At 39.7% G+C, this 23,652-nt stretch overlaps 1 protein-coding gene across 2 annotated transcripts in view; it reads right to left on the bottom strand.

Annotated features, from left to right (window-relative positions):
* Nucleotides 1–2,947: 2,947 nt before the first annotated feature.
* CNTNAP5 (contactin associated protein family member 5) overlaps nt 2,948–23,652 on the bottom strand; it is a 984,962-nt gene continuing 964,257 nt past the window's right edge. For both annotated transcript variants that reach the window (XM_061135035.1, XM_061135036.1), the window contains exons 22-24: nt 8,242–8,460; nt 6,145–6,216; nt 2,948–3,149 (exon numbers count right to left, since the gene is read on the bottom strand). In XM_061135035.1, coding sequence (XP_060991018.1) covers nt 2,953–3,149; nt 6,145–6,216; nt 8,242–8,460 — 488 coding nt within the window. In that variant the 3' untranslated portion in view covers nt 2,948–2,952. The remainder of the gene's footprint in view (nt 3,150–6,144; nt 6,217–8,241; nt 8,461–23,652) is intronic.

Here is a 23,652-nt window from a genome sequence, read left to right as displayed (position 1 = left end):
CTTACATAGATAGATTTGTTTGGTGAGAATGATATCAATGAAATAGCCCCCTTAAAATGTGAAATTTCACAGGTGTTTTTGGTTTTCCTACAAAGCACATTCTATAAAATACTTTGGTAAATAGCAATTACCAAAGAAAGTTAAAGTGTAGGATTATGGCGATCCAGCTGGCCAACATGTGCAGTCAGGAAAGCTTAACTGTGGTTAAGGAGGCATTGGAATTCTTTCAAAGACTTCTGCTTTAGATTATAGTTGGTCAAGGATTGAAACACACAAATCAACAGGTGCACAAAACTCCATGGATTTTGGTACCAGTGAGCAAAGATAGGCAGAGTTTACACTTCTTTGTCACTGAAAAGTGTATTTTCCTTTGGAGGGAGCAGCATGCTTGCTTTTCATATACATCTAGTGAAAGTTAGTGTTCTCTGGGGTTATGAAATATTCCAACCCTGTAAAAATAAGTTTTATTTAGCCCTGAGACTCTGCTTAAAAGAGTGACGTGCTGATTGCACTGTCTTGGCATTCGTCATTAAGTCTGTGATACATAGTATGTATGGATAGATAGTCTACAGATATGGGGAGGTTTGCTGGTAGATTCTGTAGTGGAGATGTGGCAACGATGGAGTTTCCCAAAGTTTTCACCCTACAGAACTACCCACGAGTGTAAGTAGATGAGAGAAACGAATATTCCAAGTCGGCCTCTGTTAGTCCTCCATTTCTTATATCTGTACTATGTCAGCAAAATACAGTCCCTACTTCTCAGAGACTTGAATAATGAGCAGTTCCAGTTTTATTACTCAACCTTCTTTTTCCTTCCATTTCATTATTGGAGATGCTTCAGGCTAAACCCACTGCACTGCATAGTGACTTTTATTTCAGGGGACAAAAGATGATGTCGCCAAGCAAAAGGCTGATTTATAAAGCCTTTTTATGGAAATAGAAAATTCAAAAGTGAACATTGGAAGTAGGAAAGAACAGGGCAGGAGGAAACAATATTTTAAGATCTTTCCTCTTATGAATGGATCATTCATCTTATTAAAGTTAGAAGGGGAAAAAAAAAGATGCCCTTGTTAGAATTACTTTAAAATAAATTTGCTAGCAAAAGGATATAATGGAAATGATTAAGTAAGAATCCACGTAAAATTTTAAAAAGAGAGTATGTCTTTAGAACACCTTCTATTTGAGAAATATGATTGCAAAAGAAATCCTTTCCCCATGTTCTCTGACACTGAAAGCTTAAAATAGACCTGAAATGGGGTGAAGCTGAGGAGTCCCTCATTGTGAGCCTCATCATGCAGGAGAGTGTTAAAACATTCAGAGGTGACAGACACGAAGAGAAAAAGATGGAATTCAGATTGAGTCTGCCTTGTAAAGAGAATCAGCAAGTACTTTCCACATCTGTGGCTCATTCTGTTTGCATTTCCAGCATACTAGAACATTTGTATCATTTTCCCCTCATCTTTTTCCTGAAGATGGCTCAGAGGCAAAGAGTGAGGAATGTTCCTATAGAAAAACCACCAGGATTCTCACCACCACCTGGGGGATGAGCCCAAGATAGCTTCTTGAAGGAATGATGATGTTCCTTGGCTGTTTTGGTACCAAAATGATGCATACCCTGAAACATGTCACTGCCTCATCTGGGAGTTTATGCCTATAGAAAAAAGCATGTGTGGACCTTTATATACAAAGGATGCAGCAGACTTGAAAATATGATGCACTGCAGAACCCAATGGCTCCTCTAAAACTATGAAAAGCAGTGGTGGCTTCCTGGAGCTAGTCAGAATGCCTCACACGTCCATTCATCCTAAACCTCCTAGGAAAAAATGGCTCGGTGGCAGACGTGGGTTATCATGTCTATTCTAAAATGTGAAACTTGTGTTTACTCTTTTCACCAGACCTTTAGTGACAGGATGGAAGGAAAGAATTCTGTTTGGCATTTCTTTGCTTTCATGCAGTTTTTGTTTGTTGTTTCTTTGTTTTGCTTTTTGTTTTTGCTTTGTTTTTATTTTTCTTTAAAGCTGAGTTAAGATGGTTTTAGCTCTTTCATGGAACCAAATGCTATTTTAGACTTTGAGTTGCTTTTTGATGCAACAACTGATAAATATATATCTGTATAATAATCTCAGGAATGACATAGCTAACATTTCTTACAAAATTAGAAGAGGCATTTTTGAAGTTATAGAACATCTACTTCCTAGCAGCTGTCTTTTTACCTCCTAGTTTCAAGCGACTATTTTCCCTGCTTCCCCTAGGTTTACGCTATTGTGTGCTGTTCTAAAGTGTCAGCTGCAGGAGAGAGCAGTAAGAAAGGAACACAGTAATCACGTATGACTATCAGGAGTCCTATTTTTGAAAATACTCAGGGGATAAGAGAGTGAACAATGATGATGAGTTAGGGCAATGGGCTTCCTATCGTAAGGAAAATTAACACACGACAAACCTCTCTTTTTCCTTTTAAAGTGCCACTGACACAAACCAGGCCCTAGCGTCTTCCTTTTCGGTACCCTGAGTTCTCTGGTCAGAGTGGCCTTGGAATGGGGGAGGGTGTTGAGGATGATGGTTACATGCCGAAGTCACAGATCTCAGGTTCAAGGTAAGCCCGCAAGACCGAATTGCTGCAGAACTGAAGGGTGCATCTTAGAAAGCAGAAATATAGAACCGAATATGGACATGTGCACACCCATGTGTCTCTTCCTTGTCTAAAGTAGTCAAGTCAGTCTCTTGAGTGATCATTTTCACCGTGATAAGTTTGTTAAAGAGGAAGGCAGTGGCCATAGCTGCCTAGTATTCTGGGCTGGTTTGAGGGGATAGATGCTGTGGTGAATGCAGGTATGTCCCCAAAATAAAAGGGAAACAGAGAAAGAGAATGACCAAAATTAAAGGATATTAGAAAGTGAATAAGGAGGAACCAAAAATGAGCAAAGAAAGAACATGAGATGACCCTGCAGTTTTTCAGATGAAATATTCCCGCTTACACTCGCTCACTGTGTTTTGCAAATCAATGTCATTTCTAAAGGAACTGTCCAAATTTTCTGGATATTCCTTCTCCTTCATCTGGTTGGTGCGATGTGACTGCTTTTGCTGGTAAAGGAAGCGGCTCATGATGCCAACGATCGAGAAGATGATGAATATCACCACTGCTATTACTCCTGTTGAGAAAGAGGGACAAGAGAGAAGGCAGTTATCACAGGTCATCTGATCAGGAGAAAGAACTGAAAGAAGATGACAAGGGCACTCAGGACAAAGAACCAAACAAAAACAAAAGCAAGCAACAAACCCTGCCCCATGTCCAGAAATAAATACAGGCTGTAATGTTTCCGGGCTTCAATTACCAAAAAACCCCCTCTTTCAGACTGGTGACGGAGCAAGCCAGTTTATATCAGAGAAGCTTATATTTAACAGACTAAGAATGTCATCAAATAAACATAGAATCAGACTAGCAAATGATCTCTTGATAAATTCTTTCAAGACTTGCCTTCAAGAATATGCCTGCATCACTTTTAATTAGAACACTTCTTTGTCACCTTGCAAATAACTAAGTATCTTAGAACTATTTCAGCATCCTAGAAAAGAATATTTAAGTGTCTCACTTCCCAGTACATACACTATGGATATAAATTTATTTACGATATATGTTTGCTTTACTAAAAATGTCTTATTAATCATGAAATGCTTACTAAACATTCAGGACATTTTACCCTGCTGCACACTCGGTAAGATGCAGAGTTGTCTGGAGATGGTGCCCTTCTGTCCTCCAGAGTCAACTGCAACAGCAAACGTCTGCCCTATTGTGTCAGATTCTCCCCTACAGTGGTTGATTGTATGTGATTCTACTGGACCTACTTGGCAAGTCATCCTCACCCATCCTAAGGTCTTGTCCCTACTTTGCCAGGAAGTCTCTTGAGTAGTCAATAGCAAAACCAGCAAAGGACGGTAAAAATGTGGATACTGTCAAATTGTGAAAGAGAGAAAGACTCTATGGGAGAAAGAATGTTTCTCAACATTTAAATCTTTGAAAAGTATTTATGATAGTCAAAGATAAACTCATTCCTAATAAAGTATATTTTCTGCCATTTTCTTATCTAAGTAGAATGACTCTTGAGACAACATGTTTATTTTACAAAGTAAGATGGTTTACTATTTAAAATATTCCTAAACCATAGTATAGCATTTCACCCAACTATTTTAGAACAAGGCAAAGTAAAACCAGGTTGGGACTCAGTGGGAGAAGGCAAGGGTGGGATGTTCTGAGAGAACAGCATTGAAACAAGTATACTATAAAGGGTGAAACAGATCACCAGTCCAGGTTGGATGCATGAGACAAGTGCTCGGGGCTGGTGCACTGGGAAGACCCAGAGCGATGGGATGGAGAGGGATGCGGGACGGGGGATCGGGATGGGGAACACATGCAAATCCATGGCTGATTCATGTCAATGTATGACAAAAACCACTACAATATTGTAAAGTAATTAGCCTCTAACTAATAAAAAAAAAAAAAGAATCTGCAGACTATTCTACCACTGGTAAATAATATTGCTGGACTTCAACTTGTCATTGACATATTTTAAAAGTTGATGAAATGTGTTATGTGAATCATGTATTTTGTGCTCTTTAAAAAATAAAAGAATCTGCCTTCAAAAAAAAAAAGAAAAAAACAAAATCTAGAAATAAACTGGGTATAGTGAGTGATACCCAGGAATGGGTTGCAGCTTCAAGAGATGAAATACAGAATCTATTTCTATTCCTTCAGGACATGGAATATATTTTTCTACTCCTTCAGGATATGGAATATTTCCGTGTGAACCTCTAGGAATTTTCTTCAGGGGGTGGGATGAATACCCTGTTCTTAGACTCAAGGAAGCCTGTACACTAGTGGGAAAAAGTCAGCAGTCACTGAAGTCTTTTCCTACTTGTCAAATGAAAAAATTATATGAAGAGAAACAGGCATCGAATGGTTTCCTATATTTCTTGTCGCAAAACAAAAATCAACCCGGCCTTTATTCCTGAAGCAGAAATTCAGGCCAGACATTTGAAGAACTTCCTTAAGGAAGTGTTGTGTGTATGTGTGTGTGTGTTTTCCTCACAATCTTACTGTGATTATGCACCTCTGCGCTCCCCTTGCCAGTTGCCCTGCCTTCTTTAAAACACTACTCACTGGTTCTGTTGTTACCTGTTTATCCACCCCATCCCACCCGACCCCGGCCAAGCTGTGAGGTCTTACAGGGTAGCATCCATGTTTTTCATCATCCTACTTCCATACTTAGCACTGGTCCTGACCAGTAATGGGGCTCATTCCATAGATGTTAAATAAATGGTTACTGCTGATTTTTAAGAGCAAACTCCATCTGGTGTGGAACGGCTCATCTGGCCTGCCAGAAGGCAGAGATAGGGGCGCTGTGAGGACCCTGGTTCTCAGATGGAAATGAATTCAGTCTCTCACAGGCATCTTCCATTAAACAAGGTTTGGGAGTCATTCTGTGTTGTAAGGCCCAGATGGACAAATCAAGCTCCTGGAGGTAGCAGCCAAGCTGAGGAAGAATGCAAAGCGGACAGACCAAGAGGCAGAGAGGAAATGGAGACGTCAGGGAGAAGGGAAGGCGGGGTTCACAGCAGAGCAGACAAGATCTGCCTCTGTAGCCATATGTGCTGCTGGATTGGAAACTACAGTCCTGTGGGCTTCACTCTGCTCATTTGATCCACTCGATGGAGAAAACCGACAGGATGATGGCTTTGCCATCTGTCTGTGCCAACGTGGATTCTTCCCATATGTAGTTTTATTGGTTTGCTTCCTGCTTTAGGAAAAATGACAACTGGATGAGATCAACAGCATGCGTGCTGCCTGTCTGGAGGTAAATTATCCAGCTGTTGACTGTGCTCAGCTGCCTGGTGGTTGAGGGGAAGGAAGACTCCACGGAGCTGCTAGTACCTGGACTGGGGGGATGGTGTCTGCTAGTACCTGGCCTGGGGAGAGGGTGTCTTTGATCATCAAAGCATTATGACTATTCATGAAAAGGCTCACATTCTTGCAGATCATGCAGGGCTCTGGGTGCTGGATGGCCACAACTGAGGAAGAATTCAGATAATTCCTCCAGAGCACAGAATCACTTATGTCTGTTCTGCTTTCAGCCACAAAGCATGGTTTACCTCCAATGACGGCTGAGTCACTTCGCACTGCGTTGGTGAGTGGTTCCCGCTCATCTGTCTTCCCAAAAAGATCTGAAAGGAGTAAAAGACACTCAAAGTCCTAGCAGGAGGTCTGTAATATGCAGTTGAGATGATACACCTGTGGGTTAGACCAGGTGATCTCAGAGAGCTGGGAGTTGGCATTTTGGAAGGAACCCAAACAAGCATATACAGAAAAAAAACAAAACAGAGTATTTGAAGTACTCTGCTTATACCCCATACTTGCATGACTCTGTTAGATTCTATATAAGCTGTAGTATAAGGGGTTAAATAAATTGATGGGGGTATTATACTCATGTCTGCTTTAGTCTACTGCCTACCTCTCAGCCTACTTTTGATGTGCTTACCTCTCAGCCTACCCTTCTGCTTTGCTGGACAGTTTCTATACATGTCAACGCCTTCTTCCCTCAATCACACTTGCCTCTGCTTCAGAGGTTTCTTTAATTACAAGCGATTTCTGAGTTCATTGGCAGGAAAGAACAAAAGTATTTGTGCATTAACACACCCAGGAAACCCTCACCAGAGGGTTTTACTAGATGTACATTAACGTATATAGTATTTCTTTTAAAAAAAGAGCATTAAGTGTGAAGGCACCTAGACCTGGGTTCTAACCCTTGCTCTGACATTTATCAGTCTGGTGACGCTGAACTACATACATTTTAAACCAACAACCTGCAAAGGTATTAAAAGGGGTTAATGGTCCTAGAGGTACCCAAAGATGCACACACAATTTCCAGGACGTACAGCACCTATCATTAGTACTGCTGTATCATTTAATTCTCTGGAAATGACTCCAACATGATTATTGTTTTTCCCATTTTCACAGATACCAAAGTTTCATAGTGTAGCATTGGAAGATTCAGAACACAAATCAAGGCTAGACAAGTGTCACGTTTATGTATTTTTCTAGGACATACCTGACATCTGCCAAGAAAACACCAAGACCAGTGATAAGCAGGCAGCAGAAAAACTCTTTGCCCTTCCTTTGCTCATAATTCATAACTTATTTGGCAATTGATGAGCATACCTGACTAAATTAAATCCTAAGAATACTCCTAGACACCTAGGGTGATGGTGACTAAGAAAGCTAGAAAAGGTATTTCAGGGAGTGGTAAAGTGAGAGAAGATGTATGGATGACAGTACCATGGGGCTTTCTTATTATTAAGGAAGGTTGATTTTAATCACATGAATTTTATTAGTTCAAAGACCAGCTTACCTTCCTGTCCTCTAAACTCTTCAATTCTCAGCTCAGTAGCCACTTTAAACAGTAGTGAAAAAATAAATATACCTACACACATATATGGGCTTCCCTGATAGCTCAGTTGGTAAATAATCCACCTGCAATGAAGGAGGCCCTGGTTCAATTCCTGGGTTGAGAAGATCTGCTGGAGAAGGAAAAGGTTACCCACTCCAGTATTCTTGGACTTCCCTTGTGGCTCAGCTGGTAAAGAATCTGCCTGCAAGGTGGGAGACCTGGGTTCAATCCCTGGGTTGGGAAGATCCCCTGGAGAAGGGAAAGGCTACCCACTCCAGTATTCTGGCCGGGAGAATTCCATGGACTTTATAGTCCATGGGGTCGCAAAGAGTCAGGCATGACTAAGTGACTTTCACTCACTCACTCACATACATATATGTATGCATTTCTAACTACTCATTATGTTAGAAGTTGTTGTTTGGTAGCTAAGTCCTGTCCAACTCTTTTTGCGACTCGTGGACTGTAGCCTGCCAGGCTCCTCTGTCCACAGGATTTTCCAGGCAAGGATACTGGAATGGGTAGCCATTTCCTTTTCCAGGGGATCTTCCTGACCCAGGGATCGAACCTAGGTCTTCTGCTTGGCAGGGAAATTATTTACCACTGAGCCACCTGAGAAGCTCTATATTAGAAACCGGATTATTTAAACATATTAAATATCAACCGAAGAGACCAGTTATAATCCTTAACTGCCTGTAATCATACAAGGTAAGGAACTGGTTCACGTTAGCCTTTAGACCGGAAGCTTCTTGAAGACATCAAAGTAGCACTGGTGAGAGAAGTTTCAGAGTATTTTCTTGCACACCTGATGAGGAATGCACCGTGGTTACGGCATTCACATCCGAATCCATCAGAGAGGCACAGCTGGATTCTGTCAAGACCCCTTGGATGGTTACAGGTGCAGCGGTAGAATGGCGCAGGGCTGCCTTCAGTGGCGTAATATGGTTGTACTGGACTGAGGCCAGACACCCAACAAAACCCAGGGCGTTGGCTTTAGCAACTTCAGCATCCAATCCAAGAGTCTCTGCAATGTGAAAAACAATTAGTTAAAAAAACAAATAAAAACAAAAAACTGCTCCATCTCCGTGCTAAGTAATGTCTGAAATTACAGAAAGTGACTTTTTGTTCTTTGAATAAAGGAGACTGTCCTTTCTCTCTCTTCATCTACTTTCTCAAAAGTTTACCCGAAATATAAGTGTCAATACATCTACCACATATCACAGAAAATTGCTTGGGCTATCTTGCTTTGAGATAATGTTTCAAACTTCTAAATTTTCATTCATGTATTTTATGAACTGTAACGAACACTTAATAAATCTCTTCTACACTCCAGATGTTTTATATTACAGAATTTAGATCATTATCTCCATCACAATTTATTTATGGATGCTGGTGATTAATTCAAGCATACTACAATGCTCATTACACACTTCACTCAAAGTGATAGTAAGAAAAAAAGAGAAATGAGGCAGAGAGACAGGAAGTTCAAAGTGATCCTCTCAGAAGTGCGTCATGTCTTGTGTTTTCAGCAGCTTGTATATCTATACACAAACACATTTTCATATACTAATAGGCTGACCATCTATTCAAGATTTTTACATGCTTAGTTCCGTTCCTTATTACTAACTGGTGAGCATGGATTTTCTATGACAGCACTCAGTCTCCCAAAGCATCTTTGAGTTTTTATAAAAGATAATGAGGCAATCATTTATGAATCATGGCAAGATCAAATGTCTCATTTTCTTCAAGATTTGTGGTAATATTACTCAGTATGCCACTTCTTTATTTTAATAAGGATAATTTGAACAAATTTCTGTGATGCAATTTCATGAAACGACAATGCAGGATGGACTTTCCCCCCTCTTTTAAAGCATAACAGTTTCAATAGAACTAGGTGGTTCAAATAGTTATTTTATTATGATAATATGCTTATTTTCTGGAAGAAGACAAGGACTTTCCTCTCAATCAGATTAATTATAATTTACTTCCATTCATAAGTGGTCAAAGTGTGCCTCCAGGGAACACCAAGCAAGCATTTTGTTGGCCACATTTAGGGAAGATATATAGTGGACATATAGAGGAAAATGAGAAACTAATATCCCTTAACAGTGCTATTTCTACTTTTGACCTTATTATTCCTTCCTGAGGAATGCCCATGTAAACCTCACTAATTTATCATACCTCTTATCTTACAGGAGAATAAAAGAAATTACGTGTATTAATTTAATGTGGCTGTTGTAACAGATTATTGTTGATGTTGCTCAGTCACTCAGTTATGGCCAAATCTTTGCTACCCCATGGACTGCAGCACCAGGCTTCCCTGTCCTTCGCCATCTCCCAGAGCTTTCTCAAACTTATGTTCACTGAGTCAGTGATGCCATCCAACCATCTCATCCTCTGTCGTCCCCTTCTCCTTCTTCCTTCAATCCTTCCCAGCATCAGGGTCTTCTCTAATGAGTCAGCGCTTTGCATCAGGTGGTCAAGTACTGGAGCTTCAGCTTCAGCATCAGTCCCTCCAATGAACATTCAGGACTGATTTCCTTTAGGATGGACTGGTTTGATCTCCTTGCAGTACAAGTGACTCTCAAGAGTCTTCTCCAACACCACAGTTCAAAAGTATCAATTCTTCAGCACTCAGCCTTCTTTATGGTCCAATTTTCACATTCATACATGACTACTGGAAAAACCATAGCTCTGACTAGACAGGCCTTTGCTGGCAAAGTAATGTCTCTGCTTTTTAATATGCTGTCTAGGATGGTCATAGCTTTTCTTCCAAGGAGCAAGCATCTTTTAATTTCATGGCTGCAGTCACCATCTGCAGTGATTTTGGAGCCTAAGAAAATAAAGTCTGTCACTGTTTCCATTGTTTCCCTATCTGTTTGCCATCTGTTTTTTGAATGCTGAGCTTTAAGCCAGCTTTTTCACTCTCCCCTTTCACCTTCATCAAGAGGCTCTTTAGTTCCTCTTCACTTTCTGCCATAAGGATGGTGTCATCTGCCTATCTGAGTTCACAGATATTTCTCCCCACAATGTTGATTCCAGTTTGTGCTTCATCCAGCCTGGCATTTCTCGTGATGTACTTGTACAGAAGGTAAATGAACAGGGTGACAATATACAGCCTTGACATACTCCTTTCCCAATATGGAACCAGTCTGTTGCCACTGGAGACTCCCTGGCACTCACAGGAGAAAATGACTGTGTGTCCTTCTACTCCACCATCTTGAAGCATTTGATCACAAGGATCACAAGCCTTGTCTGACTCAATGAAACTATGATCCATGTCATGGAGGGCCACCCAAGATGGACGGGTCATGGTGGAGAGTTCTGACAAATGTGGTCCACTGGAGAAGGGAATGGCAAACCACTTCAACATTCTTGCCTTGAGAACCCCATGAATAGTATGACAATTCATAAAGCTATGATACCGAAAGATGAACTCCCCAGGTCAGTAGGTGCCCAATATGCTACTGGAGAAGAGCAGAGAGATTGTAACAAATTAGCAGCAGCATAAATTTAAACAACTTAGCATAAAACAACACATGCTTTGTCTTACAGCTCTGCAGAAGTCTGATACAGTTTCCCATATTACCATATTTCTAAATTCCATATATATATGTTAATATACTGTATTGGTGTTTTTCTTTCTGACTTACTTCACTCTGTATAATAGGCTCCAGTTTCATCCACCTCATTAGAGCTGATTCAAACACTTTCTTTTTAATAGCTGAGTAATATTGCATTGTGTATCTTGTGTACAGCCTTCTTATCCATTCATCTGCTGATGGACTTCTTAGATTGCCTCCATGTCCTAGCTATTGTAAATAGTGCTATGATGAATATTGGGGTACACGTGTCTCTTTCAATTCTGGCTTCCTCAGTGTGTACACGTGTCTCTTTCAATTCTGGTTTCCTCAGTGCGTATGCCCAGCAGTGGGATTGCTGGGTCATATAGCAGTTTTATTTCAAGCTTTTTAACGAATCTCTATACTGTTCTCCATAGTGGCTCTACTAGTTTGCATTCCCACCAACAGTGTAAGAGGGTTCCCTTTTCTCCATACCCTCTCCAGCATTATTGTTTGTAGACGTTGATAGCAGCCATTCTGACCAGTGTAAGATGGTACCTCATTGTAGTTTTGATTTGCGTTTCTCTGATAATGAGTGATGTTGAGCATCTTTTCATGTGTTTGTTAGCCATCTGTATGTCTTCTTTGGAGAAATGTCTGTTTAGTTCTTTGACCCATCTTTTGATTGGGTCATTTATTTTTCTGGAATTGAGCTGCATGAACTGCTTGTATATTTTTTTTAGATTAATTCTTTGTCAGTGGCTTCATTTGCTATTATTTTTTCCCATTCTGAAAGAAGAGAGTGAAAAAGTTTGCTTAAAGCTCAACATTCAGAAAACTAAGATCATGGCATCTGGTCCCATCACTTCATGGCAAATAGATGGGGAAACAGGGGAAACAGTGGCTGACATATTTTTCTGGGCTCCAAAATCACTGCAGATGGTCATTGCAGCAATGAAATTAAAAGACACTTGCTCTTTGGAAGGAAAGTTATGACCAACCTAGACAGCATATTAAAAAGCAGAAACATTACTTTGCCAACAAAGGTCCATCTAGTCAAGGCTATGGTTTTTCCAGTGGTCATGTATGGATTTGAGAGTTGGACTATAAAGAAAGCTGAGAACTGAAGAACTGATGCTTTGAACTGTGATGTTGGAGAAGACTCTTGAGAGTCCCTTGGACTGCAAGGAGATCCAGCCAGTCCATCCTAAAAGGGATCAGTCCTGGATGTTCATTGGAGGGACTGACATTGAAGCTGAAACTCTAATACTTAGGCCATTTGATGCAGAGAACTGACTCATTTGAAAAACCCTGATGCTGGGAAAGATTGAGGGCAGGAGGAGAAGGGGATGACAGAGGATGAGATGGCTGGATAGCATCATCAACACGATGGACATGGGTTTGGGTGGACTCCGGGAGTTTGTGATGGACAGGGAGGCCTGGCGTCCTGTGGTTCATGGGGTCACAAAGAGTCAGACACGACTGAGCAACTCAACTGAACTCTCCCATTCTGTAGGCTGTCTTTTCATCTGGCTTATAGTTTCCTTCATTGTGTAAAACCTTTTAAATTTAATGATGTCCCATTTGTTTATTTTTGCTTTTATTTCCATTACTCTGGGAGGTGGATCATGAAGAATCCTGCTAAGATTTATGTCAAAGCGTGTTTTGCCTGTTTTCCTTTAGGAGTTTTATAGTTTCTGGTCTTATATTTAGATCTTTAATTCATTTTGAGTTTATTTTTGTGTATGGTGTTAGAAAGTGTTCTAGTTTCATTCTTCTACAAGTGGTTGGCCAGTTTTCCCAGCACCACTTGTTAGAGAGATTGTCTTTTCTCCCATGTATTTTCTTGCCTCCTTTGTCAAAGATAAGGTGTCCATAGGTTCGTGGATTTATCTCTGGGCTTTCTATTTTGTTCCATTGATTTATGTTTCCATCTTTGTGCCAGTACTATGCTGTCTTGATGACTGTAGCTTTGTAGTATAGCCTGAAGTCAGGCAGGTTGATTACTCCAGTTCCATTCTTCTGTCTCAAGATTGCTTTGGCTATTCGAGGTTTTTTGTATTTCCATACAAATGGTGAAATTATTTGTTCTAGTTCTCTGAAAAATACCATTGGTAGGTTGATAGTGATTGCATTGAAATCTGTAGATTGCTTTGGGTGGTATACTCATTTTCACTATATTGATTCTTCCAATCCATGAACATGGAATATTTCTCCATCTATTTGTGTCATCTTTTATTTCTTTCATCAGTGTTTTATAGTTTTATATATGTAGGTCTTTTGTTTCTTTAGGTAGATTTATTCCTAAATATTTTATTCTTTTCATTGCAATGGTGAATGGAATTGTTTCCTTAATTTTCTTTCTGTTTCCTCATTGTTAGTGTAAAGGAATGCAAGGGATTTATGTGTTAATTTTTTACCCTGCAACTTTACTCTAGTCATTGATTAGCTCTAGTAATTTTCTGGTGGTGTCTTTAGGATTTTGTAGAGGATCATATCATCTTTACATAGAGGATCATATCATTTGCAAACAGTGAGAGTTTTACTTCTTCTTTTCCAATCAGGATTCCTTTTATTTCTTTTTCTGCTCTGATTGCTGTGGCCAAAACTTCCAAAACCATGTTGAATAGTAGTGGTAAGAGTGGGCACCCTGTCTTGTTCCTGACATTAGGGGAAATGCTTTCAATTTTCCACCATTGAGGAAAATGTTTGCTGTGGGTTTGTCATATATATCTTTTATTATGTTGAGGTGTGTTCCTTGTATGCCTACTTTCTGGAGGGTTTTTATCATAAATGGATGTTGAATTTTGTCAAAGGGTTTCCCTGCATCTATTGAGATAATCATATGGATTTTATCTTTCAATTTGTTAATGTGGTGTATCACATTGATTGATTTGCAAATACTGAAGAATCCTTGTGTCCCTGGGATAAAGCCCACTTGGTCAAGATGTATGATCTTTTTAATATGTTGTTGGATTCTGTTTGCTAGAATTTTGTTAAGGATTTTTGCATCTATGTTCATCAGTGATATTGGCCTGTAGTTTTCTTTTTTTGTGACATCTTTGTCTGGTTTTGGTATTAGGGTGATGGTGGCCTCATAGAATGAGTTTGGCAGTTTATCTTCTTCTGCAATTTTCTGGAAGAGTTTGAGTAGGATAGGTGTTAGCTCTTCTCTGAATTTTTGGTAGAATTCACCTGTGAAGCCATCTGGTCCTGGGCTTTTGTTTGTTAGATAATTTTTTATTACAGTTCCAATTTCAGTGCTTGTGATGGGTCTGTTAAGAGTTTCTATTTCTTCCTGGTTCAGTTTTAGAAGGTTATACTTTTCTAAGACTTTGTCCATTTCTTCCAAGTTGTCCATTTTGTTGGCATATAGTTGCTGATAGTAGTCTCTTATGATCCTTTGTATTTCCGTGTTGTCTGTTGTGATTTTTCCATTTTCATTTCTAACTTTGTTGATTTGATTCTTCTGCCTTTTTTTCTTGAATAGTCTGGCTAATGGTTTGTCTATTTTACTTATCTTCTCAAAGAACCTGCTTTTAGTTTTGTTGATTTTTGCTATAGTCTCCTTTGTTTCTTTTTCATTTATTTCTGCCCTAATTTTTATGGTTTATTTCCTTCTGGTAACCCTGGGGTTCTTCATCTGTTCTTTTTCTAGTTGCTTTAGGTGTAAAGTTAGTTTATTTGATTTTTCTCTTGTTTCTTGAGGTAAGCTTGTATTGCTATGAACCTTCCCCTTAGCACTGCTTTTGCTGAATCCCATAGGTTTTGGGTTGTTTTATCTTCATTTTCATTCATTTATATGCATATTTTGATTTTTCTGTGATTTGTTGGTTATTCAGAAACGTGTTGTTTAACCTCCATATGTTTGTATTTTTAATAGTTTTTATTTTCCCCTCTAGTTGACATCTAATCTTACCACATTGTTATCAGAAAAGATGTTTGAAATAATTCCAAATGTTTTGAATTTACCAAGGCTAGATTTATGGCCCATGATGTGATCTATCTTGAGGAATATTCCATGTGCACTTGAGAAAAAGGTGAAATTCACTGTTTGGGGGTGAAATGTCCTATAGATATCAATTAGATCTAACTGGCCCATCGTATCATTTAAAGTTTGTGTTTCCTTGCTAATTTTCTGATTAGTTCATCCATAGGTGTGAGTGGTGTATTAAAATCTCCCACTACTATTGTGTTACTGTTAATTTCCCCTTTCATACTTGTTAGCATTTGCCTTACATACTGTGGTGCTTCTATGTTGGGTGCACATATATTTATAATTGTTATATCTTCTTCTTGGATTGATCCTTTGATCACTATGTAGTGTCCTTCTTTGCCTCTTTTCACGGCCTTTATTTCAAAGTCTATTTTATCTGATATGAGTATTGCTACTCCTGCTTTCTTTTGGTCTCCATTTGTGTGAGATATCTTTTTCCAGCCCTTCACTTTCAGTCTGTATGTGTCCCTTGTTTTGAGGTGGGTCTCTTGTAGACAGCATATATAGGGGTCTTATTTTTGTATCCATTCAGGCAGTCTTTGTCTTTTGGTTGGGCATTCAACCCATTTACATTCAAGGTAATTATTAATAAGTATGATCCTGTTGCCATTTACTTTGTTGTTTTGGGTTCAAGTTTATAAACTTTTTCTTTGTTTCCTGTCTAGAGAAGATCCTTTAGCATTTGTTGAAGAGCTGGTTTGGTGGTGCTGAATGCTCTCAGCTTTTGCTTGTGTAAAGCTTTTGTTTTTGCCTTCATATTTGAATGAGGTCCTTGCTGGGTACAGTAATCGGGGCTGTAGCTTATTCTCTTTCATCACTTTAAGTATGTCCTGCCATTCTCTTTTGCTCTGAAAAGTTTCTGTTGAAAGGTCAGCTGTTATCCTTATGGGAATCCCCTTGTGTGTTATTTGTTGCTTTTCCCTTGCTGCTTTTAATATTTGCTCTTTGTGTTTGATCTTTGTTAATTTGATTAATATGTGTCTTGGGGTGTTTCACCTTGGGTTTATCCTGTTTGGGACTCTCTGAGTTTCTTGGACTTGTGTGACTATCTCCTTCCCCATTTTAGGGAAGTTTTCAACTATTATCTCCTCAAATATTTTCTGATGGCTTTTCTGTCTTTTTATTCTGGGACTCCTATGATTCGAATATTGGGGCATTTGATATTGTCCCAGAGGTCTCTGAGGTTGTCCTCATTTCTTTTATTTATTTTTTTTTCTTTTTTCCTCTCTACTTAATTTATTTCCACCATTCTATCTTCCATCTCATTTATCCTATCTTCTGCCTCAATTATTCTATTGTTGGTTCCTTCTAGAGTGTTTTTAATATCAGTTAATGCATTATTCATTATTGATTGTCTCTTTTTTTATTTCTTCTAGGTCTTTGTTATACATTTCTTGCATTTTCTCAATCCTCATCTCCAGTCTATTTATCTGTAACTCCATTTTGTTTTCAAGATGTTGGATCATCTTTACTATCATTATTCTGAATTCTTTATCAGATAGACTCCCTATCTCCTCCTCTTTTGTTTGGCTTGGTGGGTGTTTATCAGGTTTCTTTACCTGCTGAATATTTCTCTTTTTGTTTAGATTGCTGTGTTTGGGGTGGGCTTTCTATAGGCTGGAAGTTTGTGGTTCTTCTTTATTGTGGAGTTGCTTCCTGTGGGTGGGGTTGGACTAGTGGCTTGCCAACAGTTCCTGGTTAGGGAAGCTTGCATCTGTGTTCTGTTGGGTGGAGCTGGATCTCTTCTCTCTGGAGTGCAGTGAAGTGTCCAGTAGTGAGTTTTGAGGAGTCTGTGGGTTTGGTGTGACTTTGGGCAGCCTGTATTTTAATGCTTAGGTCTGTGTTCCTGTGTTGCTGGAGAATTAACTTGGTATGTCTTTCTCTGGGACTTGTTGGCTCTTGGGTGGAGCTTGGTTTCAGTGGAGGTATGGAGGCTTTTGGAGGAGCTCTTGTCAATTAATGTTCCGTGGAGTCAGGAGTTTCCTGGTGTTCTCAAGTTTTGAATTTCAGGCTCCTGTCTCTGGCTTTCAGTCTTATTCTTACAGTAGCCTCAAAACTTCTCTATCCATACAGCACAGATGATAAAACATCTAGGTTAATGGTGAAAAGATTCTCCACAGTGAGGGATACCCAGAGAGGTTCACAGATTTACATGGAGAAGAGAAGGAGGAGGGAGAGACAGGTGACTAGGAGAAGATGGGGAGTCAAAAAGGGAGAGACCAGTTGAGCCAGTAATCAGTTCCCTAAGTGTTCTCCACAGCCCAGAACACCCAGAGAGATTCACAAAGTTAAGTAGAGAAGAGAAGGGGAAGGGAGGAGATAGAGGTGAACTGGGGGAGAATAAAGAGAGTCAAAAGAGGAGAGAGCAATCAAGCCAGTAATCACACCCCTAAGTAAAAATGGGTACTGAAGATTAGATTCTTAAAGGTACAAAATTGATAACAAAAACCAAAAAGCAAAGATTAAAAATCTAGAGTAGAGGTTAAAATACAATATTAAAAGTACAAAACAAAATCAATCACAAAAATTAAATATATATATATATATATATGAAATTTGCTTTAAAACAGGGTCTTTTTTGCAAGGTAATAAATAGTAGGTCATAAAAGTGAAAATTAAAGGAGGAATAAAGAACTTAAAAATAAAAGAATTTAAAAATGATAATAGTAAAAATATATCTAGGCATTTCTCTGGAGCTGTTGAGGGCAGTGTGGCGTCAGTTCAGTTCCAGCTTATACTTCTTCTCAAGGTCTATAGGCTCCTTCCAATGCTTAGTCAATGCTAACTACAGGTTTTAATCTATTGCATCTGTCACTTCCAGCGTGGTTCCCTCTTCTTTATTTTGGCTTCCTCTGTTTGCAGGTCTCTTCAGTGTCTAATTTCTGCCCTGACACAAGGGGGCAAAGGTGGTCACTTATTTAGGCTCACTTGTGCAGATGTGCTGTGGGAAGGGAGGAACACTGCAAAGAAATATGACTGGTGTGGGTGGGGAGTGCTCCCAGTGTCTGGGCCCACTGGGTTTGCCCCAGCTCACAGCGTGTGTGCTTTCCCAGCCTACACTGCTCAGGCTCCACGTTGCTCTGCAGGGGAACTGTCCAAAGTGGGCCTGTGTTTCGTGCACTTCCCAGGTCTACGCTGTTCAAGTTCAGGTTCTCGGGCACTCCACAAAGGCACAGACTCGGCTGGGCATGTGTTTTGTGCTCTTCCCAGGTCCAAGCAGCTCAGGCAACCAGGTGCTTGGTGAGCACACTGTCCCAGGTGGTCTGTTGTCAGGGAACATTTAATTTTAAGGAATCCTGTATGTCATTTTCTGTTTCTCAAGGGCCCTCTGTTCCTTATCAGTTCCTGGAATACAGAAACGAGCAGAGCTGCATGCAGTTCTCAGGACTAAGGTCATGAGGCAGAACACATACATGGATTCCTTTCAGGAACCTTTTACTTTTCTGTAAAACTACTTAGTCATGTTCCTATTTCCAATACAAAGATTGTCTTCTGGCCCTGTGATGACTGTTATTCCCCTAGTTACTGTTGTTATGGACCTATGACTATTGTTATTCCCTTAGTTACTGTTATACATCTGGTTTTGGTGTTTTTTACTCAACTTTATATTTCTGCCTAAAGCGTCCTTGTATAACATTATATAAGCACACGCTGCCATGAATAAAGCACCCTTGTTCCACTAGAGACTTGGGTCCCCCACATCCTTCTTTTCGTCAACTCCTGTTTGCAGGTTCCTCTCTGTCAAGAAGACCAAAGCAGTCTGTGCATCTTAATCGCCTCCCCGCTCCCAGGCCCTCAGTTTTCCAGTAGGCCACGAGAGCACCATCTCAGATGTGCCATGTGTCTCCTCTAGGGAGCTGATCTCAGGTTGCGACCCTCCTGGCAGATGTCAACCATCCAGGATCCCAGGAAGACTTGATTAGCAACTGGGACCCTGCTCACAGTTTGGTGGAGGATGCCATCTCTGGGGCCGAGATTGCCCCTTGCCTTCCAGCTCTGGCTGTCGCCCACCTGCCTCTCTGCCTCTGGTGTGTGTGGGGGGGCTGTTTGCAGCTGGCTAGCTCTCCTTTGGTATTCACTCAACTCTTTGTTCTCTGAGCAGGCCAGGCTGTGCCTTAGGTTAGAGCTTTTCACAGGAAAGTTCTCTCTCTCTCTCTCTTTTTTCTTATCTCTCTCTGGCAATCCCACAGTTTGGGTTGCTATCTCATGTTAACTCCCTCAGGTTGTCTTCAGGGCACTCAGGCCTGGTCCTTACCCTAAGCAATTCAACCAGTGCCTCCCTGTTCAACCCCTGCTTGCTGGTGGTGGACACGAGCATCTGGGCTACTTCTCCGTTGGGAATTATGGTTAGGCACATATTCTGTTTTTGCTGTTTTTTTTTTTTTTTCCTCCTCGTTACGTTGCCCTCTGAGTTTGTTAAAACGCCCCCACAGACCCACTGGTGAGAGTGTTCCCCACTGTTTGGAAACTTCTCCTCCTTCACAACTCCCTCCCAGGATGGGTCTCCATCACTAACTCTTTTGTCTCTCTTTTTGTCTTTTATATTTTGCCCTATCTTCTTTCGAAGAGAATGGGCTGCCTTTCTGGGTGCCTGGTGTCCTCCACCAGCATTCAGAAGTTGTTTTGTGGAAGTTGCTCAGCACTGAAATGATCTTCTGATGAATTTGTGGGGGAGAACATGGTCTCCCTGTCCTATTCCTCTGCCATCTTAGGACTACCTCTGTTTATCTTTTCTAACTGCCATAAGCCACCCACATTTTCAAAGCCAACAGCATTGCATGTCTGTGCATCTTTCATCCGAAGTCAGATTTAATTCTAATGATCTTCTTTTGCACCTTTCTTACACTTTTAAGGATCTTTGGGATTGTACCAAGCTGAGCCATCCCTGGTGGCTCAGACGGTAAAGAATCCACCTGCAGTGTGGGAGACCTGGGTTCAATCCCTGGGTCAGGAAGATCCCCTGGAGAAGGGAATGGCAACCCACTCCAGTATTCCTGACTGGAGAATTCTATGGACGGAGGAGCCTGGCAGGCTACAGTACATGGGATTGCAAAGTGTTGGATACAACCAACTGACTTTCACATCATATCCCTATTTTAAGGATAACTTATTAGCAAACCTTAAGTCTTCTATGCCAGTTAGCCTAACATAGTCACAGGTTCTGAGGATTAGTATTCAGCTGTCTTTGAGGGTCATTATTCCTCTTACCACTCCATCCTTCCAGCCATGCTGCATCTGAGATTCTCTGAGAACTCTCCAGGTAATAATAATAAAAATAAAATAGAGATGTGAAGTGACACTTCTTCAAGTGTGAAAGAACATAGGGTGGGGAAGAAACTGCTCTCTTTCAAATATTCCAATAAGTATACTTCCAGGGTGGAACACATTTGTTACTTACTCATGAAAGCATCACATATGTTTACCTCTTATTCTAAGCTTTAAAAATGAGATTATGAGGATAAAAGACTGCTCAAACATTGTCATTCAACAGTCTTACACAACAAAAGTCTTTAATTAAGTCTAGATGCCATTTGTTGAGTACCACAGGACTCAGTGTAATTCAGAAGATGCATTAGTTATTGATTGGTAGCTATTAAGGGGTAGTTAGAGATCATAGAAATTTAAAGAGAGAGAGGCAGAAGACAAGAGATGGAAAGCATGAACTGGCATGAGGTTTTTGCTTTGTAGAATTTCAAAGCAGTGGAAAGTGACATGTCATTGTAGCTAATGCTCTAAGTCAAAGCTGCTACATCTCATGCCTAGAACTCAGTTAAGAAGAAGCCTATATTGGTGCCTATATTTGAAGGCTATTGTTACTGTGACTACCTTGAACCCAAGTTCTAGGTAAAAGAAGTAGCACGTGGATAAATCAGGGGACATGCCAGAAAGTGACTACCTCTCTTCAAAGGAAGAAATATTTTGGATGAAATCTTATCTCTAGGAAAGTTTATTTATTCTAGATATATGAAAAGCATGCAAAACCTTGAGAGGTTTCTGAAATGAAAAAGAAAAAAAGAAAACAAAGGGTCCTTGATAGGATAAAATACTCTTAGTATGAAGTTGACATAATGATTTCTCAGATTCTTATATATATATGGAGAAGCAACAACAACAACAAAAAGTTAGAATGATTCCAGATTGTATTTACTTCTTACAAACTTGTTAAATAATATGTGATAATAATTATTTGCTAAATTATTTGCAATTATTTGCCAAAAGTGCATTTGTTCAATATTCAACACTTATTGAGCGCTGACTATATAATGATGCAATATTTTTAAAATTTTTGAAAAGTGGTTGACATAAAGCATTATGGGTTTCCCAGGTGTGCTAGTGGTCAAGAATGCACCTGCCAATGCAGGAGGCAGCGGGCTCGATCCCTGGGTCAGCAAGATCCCCTGGAGGAGGGCAAGGCAACCCACTTTAGTATTCTTGCCTGGAGAATCCCATGGACAAAGGAGCCTGGCAGGCTACACTTCATAGGGTTGCAAAGAGTTGGACACAACTGTAGTAACTTAGTATGCACATACATACAACATTATGTTAGATTTAGGTGCACTATATTGTGATTTTACATTTGCATATGTTATAAAGTGATCACATGACAGCAACCATCTGTCCCATACAAAGTTATTACAATATCATTGACTGTATGTCTTATCACCATGGTCCATTTATTTTATAACTGAAGGTTTGTATATCTTAAACCCATTCACTTATTTTGACCCCTCCCTTAACTTCCATCCCTCTGGACACCAACAGTTTCTTCTCCATATGAATGTTTCCATTGTTTTCTTTGTTTTGGTTTTTTGAAGTCACATATAAGTGAGATTGTATTTGTCTTTGATTTATTTCCCTTAGCATAATACCCTCTAGATTCATCCATGTGGTAGTGTATACACACACACACACACATACACACATATAAATATACATATATATATATATATATATATATATTTGATGTAGTCTCATTATTTCTTTTATTTTTTTAAACAAGTCTGAAAAAAACTGAAATTATTAGAGTTAAAATATATATATAGGAGATCATGTGGCAATGTTGAGATTTAAACCAAAGTCTTTATGACTTGAAATGCCAAACTCTTTATGAGTTTTTTACCCTAAAAACCTTCCAAAAATATCCTAAGTACTTTTGTAAAACACCTTTACATAAATTAGTTAAGAAGAAATAGGTTGCAAAAACTAAGGAAATCACAGGCCATTCTGAACTCTTTGTTATATGAAAGATAATGCAGGGTGGGCGAGAGCAGTACTGAAACATGTATATTATTATATTTTAAATGGATGTTTGTGAGCACGCTAAGTTGCTTCAGTTGTGTCCAACTCTTTGTGACCCCATGGACTGAAGTCTGCCAGGCTCCTCTGTCCATGGGATTCTTCAGGCAAGAATACTGGAGTGGGTTGCCATGCACTCCTCCAGGGGATCTTCCTGACCCAGGGATTCAACCCATGTCTCTTATGTCTCCTACATTGGCAGGTGGAATCTTTACCATTAGCACCACTTGCGAAGCCCATGTAATGGAGAGCCAGCGGGAATTTGCTGAATTATGCAGGGAACCCAAAGCTGGTGCTCTGTGACAGCCTAGAAGGGTGGGAAGGGAAGGAGGTAGGAGGGAGTTTTAAGAGGGAAGGGACATATGTATACCTATGGTTGACTCACGTAGATGTACGGCAGAAACCATCACAATACTGTAATTACTCTCCAATTAAAATAAAAATTTTAAAAAAGATAATCCAATCCTTAAGTCATTTTATTCAATTTGTAGATTACAGTCACATTCAAGTTATAAGGAATTAGGCAAGGAGACTACTGTGTGGGTTGAGCTACAGAACAAATATGGAAGACAAACTTCACAGTGAAGGCAGCTTCTCAGAAGTGGTAGAATGGGATTGCAAAGAAAGGCTCTACCATGGGAAAATGCCACTCTTCTTTCTCATTATTCCCAAGGTTTCCTGTTGATATATAAAAGCCCCACCTAATCAAGAATTGAAAGGTTTGTCTTCATATAAGATATACGACCACCTTGAAAAACCATAAATATCTTACAAAGAAAGATCTTCAAAACTTCTAATTTGAAGCTGACTTTGTCTCTACCTCCTAACACACTTTAAATATCACTGAAATAGTGTTTCTGATTCTTATTAGAGTTTGTCTCCCTGCCCTCAAATACTAGTGTAGAAGCAGCATGGTGTGCGGAAATAGCACCGGTTGGAGGTAGCCTGAGCTGATGAATTGCGCCCTTGAACATATGACTTGTATTTTCTCATTTCTGAGCTTCAGTTTTTTTTTTTTTTCCACTGCAAATTAGTGATAAATAGTAGTGACCACATTAATTGTGATGGGAATAAATATAATAAGTATGAATTCCAGCTCAGTTCCTTTATATGCATTTATTATTATTATTCCTACTACTTATCCAAAGAGTTCCAAACTTTGTCTGCATTCAATGACCCTCAACATGCCCAAGTAATACTGCATTTACATGAGAAAACTAAGGTGTAAATTCTTATGTGCTTGCTGTAAAGACTAAATTTCCATTTCATACTGATGCATGACTTAATAAATGTAGTACTAAAACTTTGAATGACTCAGTTGGTTAAGTTATTATAGACTAACTTCTTTAAGCATCTAAAA

The sequence above is a fragment of the Dama dama genome, chromosome 33 (assembly GCF_033118175.1).
Source record: "Dama dama isolate Ldn47 chromosome 33, ASM3311817v1, whole genome shotgun sequence".
NCBI classification, from domain to species: Eukaryota; Metazoa; Chordata; class Mammalia; order Artiodactyla; family Cervidae; genus Dama; species Dama dama.
The sequence above is the reverse complement of the archived record's forward strand: the minus strand, read 5'-3'. Positions and strand labels throughout refer to the sequence as shown.